The sequence below is a fragment of the Somniosus microcephalus genome, unplaced genomic scaffold, assembly GCF_052327205.1.
Source record: "Somniosus microcephalus isolate GS21.2 unplaced genomic scaffold, FLI_Smic_1.0 unresolved_chr3, whole genome shotgun sequence".
Taxonomy (NCBI): domain Eukaryota; kingdom Metazoa; phylum Chordata; class Chondrichthyes; order Squaliformes; family Somniosidae; genus Somniosus; species Somniosus microcephalus.
Genome location: NW_028225181.1, coordinates 45,955,636 through 45,967,626, shown reverse-complemented (window position 1 = coordinate 45,967,626; position 11,991 = coordinate 45,955,636). Strand labels below are relative to the sequence as shown.

The 11,991-nt window shown below is 62.0% G+C and overlaps 1 protein-coding gene and 1 pseudogene across 2 annotated transcripts; both read right to left on the bottom strand.

The window, feature by feature from the left end:
* Nucleotides 1-444: 444 nt before the first annotated feature.
* Nucleotides 445-5,583, bottom strand: LOC147091400 (glyceraldehyde-3-phosphate dehydrogenase). Its single transcript, XM_085976759.1, has 7 exons — nucleotides 5,474-5,583; nucleotides 3,746-3,827; nucleotides 3,227-3,378; nucleotides 2,452-2,530; nucleotides 2,294-2,377; nucleotides 2,054-2,151; nucleotides 445-689 (listed from the first exon to the last, which is right to left on the bottom strand). Exons 1-7 carry the CDS (start codon nucleotides 5,527-5,529, stop codon nucleotides 620-622), a joined length of 621 nt encoding a protein of 206 aa, XP_085832885.1. The 5' UTR covers nucleotides 5,530-5,583; the 3' UTR covers nucleotides 445-619.
* LOC147091399 (glyceraldehyde-3-phosphate dehydrogenase-like) lies at nucleotides 5,501-11,431 on the bottom strand (annotated as a pseudogene). The gene is made up of 4 exons (XR_015075200.1): nucleotides 11,038-11,431; nucleotides 10,817-10,923; nucleotides 5,688-5,777; nucleotides 5,501-5,589 (listed from the first exon to the last, which is right to left on the bottom strand). The product of XR_015075200.1 is annotated as a glyceraldehyde-3-phosphate dehydrogenase-like (transcript).
* Nucleotides 11,432-11,991: the final 560 nt, after the last annotated feature.

The window sequence follows — 11,991 nt, the reverse complement described above, 5'->3', positions numbered from 1 at the left end:
CCATCACCCCTGTGCTCACTGATCTACACCGGCTCCCAGTCCCACAACATCTCGATTTTAAAATTCTCTTGTTTCCAAACCTCTCCATGGCCTCGCCCCTCCCTATCTCTGTAATCACCTCCAGCCCTACCACCCTCTGCTCCAATGCTGGCCTGTTGAGCCTCCCCGATTATAAATCTCTCCACCATTGGTGCCTGGGCCCTCAGCTCTGGTATTCCCTCCGTAAACCTCTCCGGCTCACATCTCTTTCCTCCTTTAAGACGCTCTTTAAAACCTACCACTTTGACCAAGCTTTTGGTCACCAGCCCTAACTTCTCCTTCTGTGGCTCGGTGTCAAATTGTGTTTGATTTACGCTCCTGGACATTTTACTAGGTTACAGGTTCTATATCAAGGCAAGTTGCTGCTGTAGCCACTCTTTTAAAGATACAACGCATGTAGCCACGTAAGATTCAAACATTTTTATTAGGGGACTTCTTTATTTGGGACACAAAACTTTTTTGCAGGGTCATGTGGGGTCGGCGTGCAGGTCATGGCGAGATCAGCGAATAGGGGGGATTGGGGTAACCAGCGCCAGTGCAAACGCAGCAGCCTCGGCGATGCCATGCTGACCTTCGACCTTTACTCCTTGGTGAACATGTGGACCGCCAGGTCGACGACCCTGTTGCTGTAGGCATACTCGTTGTCATACCTGAGAGAGAGAGGCCATCAGTCAGGATTAATCAGTGGCATCTACAACCCACACAAACCCCTGATCAACCCCGGTACACAGACTCAATACCCCAACTGGCAAAGGCTTCAGTGCAATCTAGGCCTCGGAGGCCCAATGTTAACCGTGTGAACAGGCCACACCACCAGACATAGAGCAGGAAAGGCCCAGGCGCCATTCCCGGCCTGTGCTGAGTGAGCTGCTCTCAACCAGTATGATACAGAGCAGGAAAGGCCCACACATGGGTGATGGGGCCCTGGGGGGAGGTGGTGAAGGGTGACTGGAGCCAGTGGGCCACCGCCCCGGCCTCCCCCCAGCCTATCAGGAAGGCAGATTATCTGAACGGCAATAGATTGGGAGAAGGGGAAGTGCAACGAGACCTGGGTGTCCTTGTGCACCAGTCGCTGAAGGTAAGCATGCAGGTGCAGCAGGCGGTTAAGAAGGCAAATGGTATGTTGGCCTTCGTAGCAAGAGGGTTTGAGTACAGGAACAAGGATGTCTTGCTGCAGTTGTACAGGGCCTTGGTGAGACCACATCTCGAGTATTGTGTGCAGTTTTGGTCGCCTTATCTGAGGAAGGAGGTTCTTGCCATGGAAGGAGTGCAGCGAAGATTCACCAGGCTGATACCTGGGATGGCAGGAATGACGTATGAGGAGAGATTGGGTCGATTGGACTTATACTCGCTGGAGTTTAGAAGAATGGGAGGGGATCTGATTGAAACTTATAAAATTCTGGCAGGACTGGACAGACTAGATGCAGGGAGGATGTTTCCGATGGTCGGGGAATCCAGAACCAGGGGTCAGTCTAAGGATAAGGGGTAGGCCATTTAGGACTGAGATGAGGAGGAATTTCTTCACCCAGGGAGTGGTGAACCTGTGGAATTCTCTACCACAGAAGGCAGTGGAGGCCAATTCATTAAATATATTCAAGAAGGAGTTGGATATATTTCTTAAGGCTAAAGGGATCAAGGGGTATGGGGAGAAAGCAGGGACAGGGTACTGAATTTGGATGATCAGCCGTGATCGCATTGAATGGCGGAGCAGGCTCGAGGGGCCGAATGGTCTACTCCTACTCCTGCTCCTATCTTCTCTGTTTCTATGTATCCAGGCAAGCCAGGTTCTGGCCTTTTACCCCCTCCCCCACCCCCCTTTTCCTCCTCCCCCCTCGAGCTGTTGAGGAGACCGGTTCTTCCAGGGGTGGGGCCATCTCCAATGTTTGGGACGTGGATGGATATCACCAGTAAAAGGAGATGAATAGGAGATGGAAGTGAAACTGCCCGGTGACGCCAATCCCAGTTAATATTTGCGGTGTCTGGAGGAGTGAGTGAGTGTGTGTGAGTGACTCACCAACTGACCAGCTTCACAAAGTGATCATTCAGCGCGATACCAGCGCCTGCATCAAAGATGGAGGAATGCGTGTCACCGTTGAAGTCACTCGACACCACCTGGAGAAAAACAATGAGAAAGGGGTTATGCCACAGTTAAGCACCCCTCCCCCGGGGTTTATTCCAGAATTAAAACGCCTGCCTCCCCTCCCCCAGGGATTATTGCACCGACAAACACCAGTCAGGACGATCGAGCTCTTACCTGGTCCTCGGTGTATCCCAGAATTCCTTTCATGGGTCCTTCAGAGGCGTCCTTCACAGCCTTCTTGATATCATCATACTTGGCCTGAAATGAGACACAAAATCAGCTCCAGACGTCTCGCACCTGGCCCCCGCACCCAGCGCATCGCCATTACTTACGGGCTTTGTCAAGCGGCAGGTCAGGTCAACGACCGAGACGTTGGGAGTGGGCACACGGAACGCCATCCCAGTCAGCTTCCTGCAAGAGAAAGGGTCAGAGGTCAGAGCCCAGCGCAACACAGTTGACCACACCCAGCCGAGATACCAATCCCAAAATGGGCCGGGCTCCACCCACCCTCCCCCAGAGGGGGGAAGGTGGTAGCAGGGGGAAGGCGAAGCGGGGGGGGGGGGGGGGGGGGGGGGGAGGAGATGTGTAGTGGGGGAAGGTGGTGGGGGAGATGTGTCAGGGGGGGAGGGGGGGGAGGTGGTAACGGGGGGGGGAGATGTGGTGGGGGGGGGGGGGGGGGAAGGTGGTAGCGGGCGAGATGTGTGGGGGGGGGGAAAGAGGGGATGACCAGGAACGTCGCCTACCCGCCCCCTCCTCCTCTGCGATGCCCCTCCATGGTGAAACGTCCCGCCAGCGCACTCGTGGTCCTGGTGAAGTGGTCTGGATAGCGGTGGGGGAGGGGCCAGTGAGGCGCTGGTTCACACCCGGTTCAGTCCAGTCCACTTCCAGTCCATTTCAATTTAGTCCCATCTGGTACAGGACAGTTCGGAGTTCGGTTCAGTCCGGTCTGGTACAGGTCAGTCCGGTCTGGTACAGGTCAGTTCGGTTCAGTCCGGTCTGGTACAGGTCAGTTCGGTTCAGTCCGGTCTGGTACAGGTCAGTTCGGTTCAGTCCGGTCTGGTACAGGTCAGTTCGGTACAGGTCAGTTCGGTTCGGTCCGGTCCTTACCCATTGAGTTCGGGGATGACTTTGCCGACAGCCTTGGCAGCCCCGGTGGAGGCCGGAATGATGTTCTGATGAGCTCCTCTGCCATCTCTCCACAACTTCCCCGAGGGGCCGTCCACAGTCTTCTGGGTGGCCGTGACGGCATGGACGGTGGTCTAAAGAGATGAGGAAAAGAGACAGTCAGACTGGGAAAGAGAGAGAGTGCCAAAGAGAGAGAGACCGGGAAAGAGGGAGACCGCGCGCCAGAGAGAGAGAGCGATCGCCAGAGACAGAGAGAGAGCGAGCGAGCGATCGCGGCAGACAGAGAGAGAGAGAGAGAGAGCGCGCCAGAAAGAAAGAGAGAGCGCCAGAGAGAGAGAGAGAGAGAGCACGTCAGAGGAGAGAGCCAGAGACCGCGCCGGAGAGTGAGAGAGAGCGCGAGTGCCAGACACACACACACACACACACACACACACACACACACACACACACAGACCCTCCACATTCAAAACTCACTCCCAAGCCCCCCAGAGAGAGACTCACCATCAGTGCCTCAGTGATCCCAAACTTGTCATTGATAACTTTGGCCAGAGGAGCGAGGCAGTTGGTCGTACAGGAGGCGTTACTGAAAGCAGAGAGAGAAGGTTAGAGGGGGGGGGCGGGGGAGAAGGTGGTAGCGGTGGGGGGGGGGGAGAAGCTGGTGGCGGGGGGGGGGGGGGGGAGCTGGTAGCGGGGGGGGGAGAAGCTGGTAGCGGGGGGGAGGGGGAGAGAAGGTGGTAGCAGGGGGGGGGGGGGAGAAGGTGGTAGCGGGGGGAGAAGGTGGTAGCGGGGGGGGGAGAAGGTGGTAGCGGGGGGGGGGGGGAGAAGGTGGTAGCGGGGGGGGGGGAGAAGGTGGTAGCGGGGGGGGGGGGGGGAGAAGGTGGTAGCGGGGGGGGGGAGATGGTGGTAGCGGGGGGGGGAGAGAAGGTGGTAGCGGGGGGGAGGAGAAGGTGGTAGCGGGGGAGGAGAAGTGGTAGCGGGGGGGAGGAGAAGGTGTAGCGGGGGGGGGAGAAGGTGGTAGCGGGGGGGGGAGAAGGTGGTAGCGGGGGGGGGGAGAAGGTGGTAGCGGGGGGGGGGGGGGAGAAGGTGGTAGCGGGGAGGGGGGAGAGGTGGTAGCGGGGAGGGGGGGAGAAGGTGGTAGCGGGGGGAGATGTGTAGGGGGGGAAGGTGGTAGCGGGAAGGTGGTAGCGGGGGGAGAAGGTGGTAGCGGGGGGGGGGGGAGAAGGTGGTAGCGGGGGGGGAGAAGGTGGTAGCGGGGGGGGTGGAGAAGGTGGTAGCGGGGGGGGGGGGAGAAGGTGGTAGCGGGGGAGAAGGTGGTAGCGGGGGGAGATGTGTAGGGGGGAAGGTAGTAGCGGGGGAGATGTGTGGGGGGGGGGGGGAGGTGGTAGCGGGGGAGATGTGATGGGGGGGGAAGGTGGTAGTGGGGGGAGATGTGTAGGGGGGGGAAGGTGGTAGCGGGGGAGATGTGATGGGGGAGGTGGTAGCGGGGGGAGATGTGTAGGGGGGGAAGGTGGTAGCGGGGGAGATGTGATGGGGGGGAAGGTGGTAGCGGGGGGAGATGTGTAGGGGGGGAAGGTGGTAGCGGGGGAGATGTGTAGGGGGGAAGGTGGTAGCGGGGGAGATGTGTGGGGGGGGGGGAAGGTGGTAGCGGGGGAGATGTGTGGGGGGGGGGAAGGTGGTAGCAGGGGGAGATGTGTAGGGGGGGAAGGTGGTAGCAGGGGAGATGTGTAGGGGGGGGAAAGGTGGTAGCAGGGGGAGATGTGTAGGGGGGGGGGGGAAGGTGGTAGCAGGGGGGAGATGTGTAGGGGGGGAAGGTGGTAGCAGGGGGAGTTGTTGTAGGGGGGGAAGGTGGTAGCAGGGGGAGATGTGTAGGGGGGGAAAGGTGGTAGCGGGGGAGATGTGTAGGGGGGAAGGTGGTAGCGGGGAGATGTGTAGGGGGAAGGTGTAGCGGGGGAGATGTGTAGGGGGGAAGGTGGTAGCGGGGGAGATGTGTAGGGGGGAAGGTGGTAGCGGGGGAGATGTGTAGGGGGGGGAAGGTGGTAGCGGGGGAGATGTGTAGGGGGGGGAAGGTGGTAGCGGGGGAGATGTGTAGGGGGGGAAGGTGGTAGCGGGGGAGATGTGTAGGGGGGAAGGTGGTAGCGGGGGAGATGTTGTAGGGGGGAAGGTGGTAGCGGGGGAGATGTGTAGGGGGGAAGGTGGTAGCGGGGAGATGTGTAGGGGGCGGTCACTCACCTGACGATGGTCATGCTCTTGTCGTACTTTTCGTGATTAACGCCCACTACGAACATGGGGGCATCAGCAGAGGGGGCCGAGATGATGACTCGCTTGGCGCCGCCCTTCAGGTGAGCCTGCCCGGGGAAGGGGGAGAGAGAGGAGGTTAGAGGTCATAGAGCAGAGGTCAGGCTGGGCTCAGCCGGAAGGTGAAATCTCGCTGCGCCGTACTCACCGAAGCTTTCTCGAGGGTGGTGAACACCCCAGTGGACTCCACACGTACTGGGCTCCCGCCTCGCCCCACTTGATGTTGGCCGGGTCACGCCTAGAAAACAGGAGATCCCGTCAGTGATCGACCCAGGGGGCATCGCCACCCTGGCCCCATACCCACCGGTAAACGCAGCAACTCAAGTGACCACCAGAGAGCCTAGCTGCTGGTGTGCGCGCCCCCCACCACCCCCCCCCCGGCCAGGTCCCAGAACCCACACTTGTCCCCCGGAGATCCCCCAGGTCCCAGACCCACACTTGTCCCCCGGAGATCGCCCCAGGTCCCAGACCCACACTTGTCCCCCGGAGATCGCCCCAGGTCAGAGACCCACACTTGTCCCCCGGAGATCGCCCCAGGTCCCAGACCCACACTTGTCCCCCGGAGATCGCCCCAGGTCCCAGACCCACACTTGTCCCCCAGAGATCGCCCCAGGTCCCAGACCCACACTTGTCCCCCAGAGATCGCCCCAGGTCCCAGACCCACACTTGTCCCCCGGAGATCGCCCCAGGTCCCAGACCCACACTTGTCCCCGGAGATCGCCCCCAGGTCTCAGACCCGACACTTGTCCCCCGAGATCCCCCAGGTCCCAGACCCACACTTGTCCCCCCGGATATTGCCCCAGGTCCCAGACCCACACTTGTCCCCGGATATTGCCCCAGGTCTCAGACCCACACTTGTCCCCCAGAGATCGCCCCAGGTCCCAGACCCACACTTGTCCCCCGGAGATCCCCCCAGGTCCCAGACCCACACTTGTCCCCAGAGATCGCCCCAGGTCCCAGACCCACACTTGTCCCCCCGGAGATCGCCCCAGGTCCCAGACCCACACTTGTCCCCCGGAGATCGCCCCAGGTCCAGACCCACACTTGTCCCCCGGAGATCGCCCCAGGTCTCAGACCCACACTTGTCCCCCCAGAGATCGCCCCAGGTCTCAGACCCACACTTGTCCCCCGGAGATCCCCCAGGTCCCAGACCCACACTTGTCCCCCGGATATTGCCCCAGGTCCCAGACCCACACTTGTCCCCCAGAGATCCCCCCAGGTCCCAGACCCACACTTGTCCCCCGGAGATCGCCCCAGGTCCCAGACCCACACTTGTCCCCCGGAGATCGCCCCAGGTCCCAGACCCACACTTGTCCCCCGGAGATCCCCCCAGGTCCCAGACCCACACTTGTCCCCCAGAGATCCCCCCAGGTCCCAGACCCACACTTGTCCCCCGGAGATCGCCCCAGGTCCCAGACCCACACTTGTCCCCCAGAGATCGCCCCAGGTCTCAGACCCACACTTGTCCCCCAGAGATCGCCCCAGGTCCCAGACCCACACTTGTCCCCCCAGAGATCGCCCCAGGTCCCAGACCCACACTTGTCCCCCCGGAGATCGCCCCAGGTCCCAGACCCACACTGTCCCCCAGAGATCGCCCCAGGTCCCAGACCCACACTGTCCCCCGAGATCCCCCCAGGTCCCAGACCCACACTTGTCCCCCAGAGATCGCCCCAGGTCTCAGACCCACACTTGTCCCCCCCAGAGATCGCCCCAGGTCCCAGACCCACACTTGTCCCCCGGATATTGCCCCAGGTCTCAGACCCACACTTGTCCCCCCGGAGATCGCCCCCAGGTCCCAGACCCACACTTGTCCCCCGGAGATCGCCCCAGGTCTCAGACCCACACTTGTCCCCCGGAGATCGCCCCAGGTCCCAGACCCACACTTGTCCCCCGGAGATCGCCCCAGGTCAGAGACCCACACGTCCCCCCGGAGATCGCCCCAGGTCCCAGACCCACACTTGTCCCCCGGAGATCCCCCCAGGTCCCAGACCCACACTGTCCCCCGGAGATCGCCCCAGGTCCCAGACCCACACTTGTCCCCCAGAGATCGCCCCAGGTCCCAGACCCACACTTGTCCCCGGAGATCGCCCCAGGTCCCAGACCCACACGTTCCCCCGGAGATCGCCCCAGGTCAGAGACCCACACTGTCCCCCGGATATTGCCCCCAGGTCCCAGACCACACTTGTCCCCCAGAGATCCCCCCAGGTCCCCAGACCCACACTTGTCCCCGGATATTGCCCCAGTCCCAGACCCACACTTGTCCCCCAGAGATCGCCCCAGGTCCCAGACCCACACTTGTCCCCCAGAGATCGCCCCAGGTCCCAGACCCACACTTGTCCCCCGGAGATCGCCCCAGGTCCCAGACCCACACGTCCCCCGGAGATCCCCCCAGGTCCCAGACCACACTTGTCCCCCGGAGATCGCCCCAGGTCCCAGACCCACACTTGTCCCCGGAGATCGCCCCAGGTCTCAGACCCACACGTCCCCCGGAGATCCCCCCAGGTCCCAGACCCACACTTGTCCCCCGGATATTGCCCCATGTCCCAGACCCACACTTGTCCCCAGAGATCGCCCCAGGTCTCAGACCCACACTGTCCCCCGATATTGCCCCAGGTCCCAGACCCCACACTTGTCCCCCAGAGATCCCCCCAGGTCTCAGACCCACACTTGTCCCCCGAGATCCCCCCAGGTCTCAGACCACACTTGTCCCCCAGAGATCCCCCCAGGTCCCAGACCCACACTTGTCCCCCAGAGATCGCCCCAGGTCCCAGACCCACACTTGTCCCCCAGAGATCCCCCCAGGTCTCAGACCCACACTTGTCCCCAGAGATCCCCCCAGGTCTCAGACCCACACTGTCCCCCAGAGATCGCCCCAGGTCCCAGACCCCACACTTGTCCCCCAGAGATCGCCCCAGGTCCCAGACCCACACTTGTCCCCCGGAGATCGCCCCAGGTCTCAGACCCACACTTGTCCCCAGAGATCGCCCCAGGTCCCAGACCCACACGTCCCCCGGAGATCCCCCCAGGTCTCAGACCCACACTTGTCCCCCGGAGATCGCCCCAGGTCCCAGACCCACACTTGTCCCCCAGAGATCGCCCCAGGTCCCAGACCAACACTTGTCCCCCGGAGATCGCCCCAGGTCCCAGACCCACACTTGTCCCCCGGAGATCGCCCCAGGTCTCAGACCCACACTTGTCCCCCGGATATTGCCCCAGGTCCCAGACCCACACTTGTCCCCCAGAGATCGCCCCAGGTCCCAGACCCACACTTGTCCCCCAGAGATCGCCCCAGGTCCCAGACCCACACTTGTCCCCCGGAGATCCCCCAGGTCCCAGACCCACACTTGTCCCCCGGAGATCGCCCCAGGTCCCAGACCCACACTTGTCCCCAGAGATCGCCCCAGGTCCCAGACCCACACTTGTCCCCCGGAGATCCCCCCAGGTCCCAGACCCACACTTGTCCCCAGAGATCGCCCCAGGTCCCAGACCCACACGTCCCCCGGAGATCCCCCAGGTCCAGACCCACACTTGTCCCCGGAGATCGCCCCAGGTCCAGACCCACACTTGTCCCCCGGATATTGCCCCAGGTCCCAGACCCACACTTGTCCCCCGGAGATCGCCCCAGGTCTCAGACCCACACTTGTCCCCCGGAGATCCCCCCAGGTCCCAGACCCACACTTGTCCCCCAGAGATCGCCCCAGGTCCCAGACCCACACTTGTCCCCCGGAGATCCCCCCAGGTCCCAGACCCACACTTGTCCCCCAGAGATCGCCCCCAGGTCCCAGACCCACACTTGTCCCCCGGAGATCCCCCAGGTCCCAGACCCACACTTGTCCCCCGGAGATCCCCCCAGGTCTCAGACCCACACTTGTCCCCCAGAGATCGCCCCAGGTCCCAGACCCACACTTGTCCCCCGGAGATCCCCCCAGGTCCCAGACCCACACTGTCCCCCAGAGATCGCCCCAGGTCCCAGACCCACACTTGTCCCCCAGAGATCGCCCCAGGTCCCAGACCCACACTGTCCCCCAGAGATCCCCCCCAGGTCCCAGACCCACACTTGTCCCCCGGAGATCGCCCCAGGTCTCAGACCCACACTTGTCCCCCGGAGATCGCCCCAGGTCTCAGACCCACACTTGTCCCCCCGGAGATCCCCCCAGGTCCCAGACCCACACTTGTCCCCCAGAGATCCCCCCAGGTCCAGACCCACACTTGTCCCCCGGAGATCGCCCCAGGTCCCAGACCCACACTTGTCCCCCAGAGATCCCCCCAGGTCCCAGACCCACACTTGTCCCCCGGAGATCCCCCCAGGTCCCAGACCCACACTTGTCCCCCAGAGATCGCCCCAGGTCCCAGACCCACACTTGTCCCCCAGAGATCGCCCCAGGTCCCAGACCCACACTTGTCCCCCGGAGATCGCCCCAGGTCAGAGACCCACACTTGTCCCCCGGAGATCGCCCCAGGTCCCAGACCCACACTTGTCCCCCCGGAGATCCCCCCAGGTCCCAGACCCACACTTGTCCCCCGGAGATCGCCCCAGGTCCCAGACCCACACTTGTCCCCCCAGAGATCCCCCCAGGTCCCAGACCCACACTTGTCCCCCGGAGATCGCCCCAGGTCCCAGACCCACACTTGTCCCCCGGAGATCGCCCCAGGTCCCAGACCCACACTTGTCCCCCGGAGATCCCCCCAGGTCAGAGACCCACACTTGTCCCCCGGAGATCGCCCCAGGTCCCAGACCCACACTTGTCCCCCCAGAGATCGCCCCCAGGTCCCAGACCCACACTTGTCCCCCGGAGATCGCCCCAGGTCCCAGACCCACACTTGTCCCCCGGAGATCCCCCCAGGTCAGAGACCCACACTTGTCCCCCGGAGATCGCCCCAGGTCCCAGACCCACACTTGTCCCCCGGAGATCGCCCCAGGTCCCAGACCCACACTGTCCCCCGGAGATCGCCCCAGGTCCCAGACCCACACTTGTCCCCCAGAGGATCCCCCCAGGTCCCAGACCCACACGTCCCCCGGAGATCCCCCCAGGTCCCAGACCCACACTTGTCCCCCGGAGATCGCCCCAGGTCCCAGACCCACACTTGTCCCCCGGATATTGCCCCAGGTCAGAGACCCACACTTGTCCCCCGGAGATCGCCCCAGGTCCCAGACCCACACTTGTCCCCCGGAGATCGCCCAGGTCCCAGACCCACACTTGTCCCCCGGAGATCGCCCCAGGTCTCAGACCCACACTTGTCCCCCCAGAGATCGCCCCAGGTCAGAGACCCACTTACTCCTGGAAGACAGAGACAGCCTTGCCGTTGATGACCAGTTTCCCGTTCTCGGCTTTCACGGTTCCTTTGAAGATTCCATGGGTGGAGTCATACTTGAACATGTAAACCTGGAGAGAGAGAGAGGTGGGGGCAGTCAGAGCAGGTCAGCCCAGGGGCACTAATAGGTAGAGAGACCGCACCATCTCCGTGAGGTGGGGAGGGGGAGGAAGGGACGGACTCACCATGTAGCTGAGGTCGATGAAGGGGTCGTTGATGGCCACGATCTCCACCTTGTCATTGGCAGCGGCCGCGCGGGGTCACCAGACGCCCAATGCGCCCGAATCTGCAACGAGAAAGTGAGGGAGTGTCAGCAACGGGAACTTTCTGGGAACCCCCCCACCCACAACTCAAGCGGCCAAACACCCTCGAAACTGGGGTCTGTGTGTGGAGGGGGGTGGAGAGGACACAATGGGGGCACAGAACCACAGGAGGCCACTTGGGCCATCGATTCCATGCCAGCTCATAGCCCTGTATCAATCCCAATTTAATCCTACTGCCTCGCTCTCCCCCACATCCCTGGATCAATCCCAATTTAATCCTACTGCCTCGCTCTCCCCACATCCCTGGATCAATCCCAATTTAATCCTACTGCCTCGCTCTCCCCACATCCCTGGATCAATCCCAATTTAATCCTACTGCCTCGCTCTCCCCACATCCCTGGATCAATCCCAATTTAATCCTACTGCCTCGCTCTCCCCACATCCCTGGATCAATCCCAAACTAATCCCACTGCCCCACTCCCTCCCCATAGCCCCGGATCAATCCCAAACTAATCCCACTGCCCCACTCCCTCCCCATAGCCCTGTACCAATCCCAAACTAATCCCACTGCCCCACTCCCTCCCCATAGCCCTGTACCAATCCCAAACTAATCCCACTGCCCCACTCCCTCCCCATAAACCTGGATCAATCCCAAACGAAACCCACTGCCCTGCTTCCTCCCCATAAACCTGGATCAATCCCAAACTAATCCCACTGCCCCACTCCCTCCCCATAAACCTGGATCAATCCCAAACGAAACCCACTGCCCTGCTTCCTCCCCATAAACCTGGATCAATCCCAAACTAATCCCACTGCCCTGCTTCCTCCCCATAAACCTGGATCAATCCCAAACTAATCCCACTGCCCTGCTTCCTC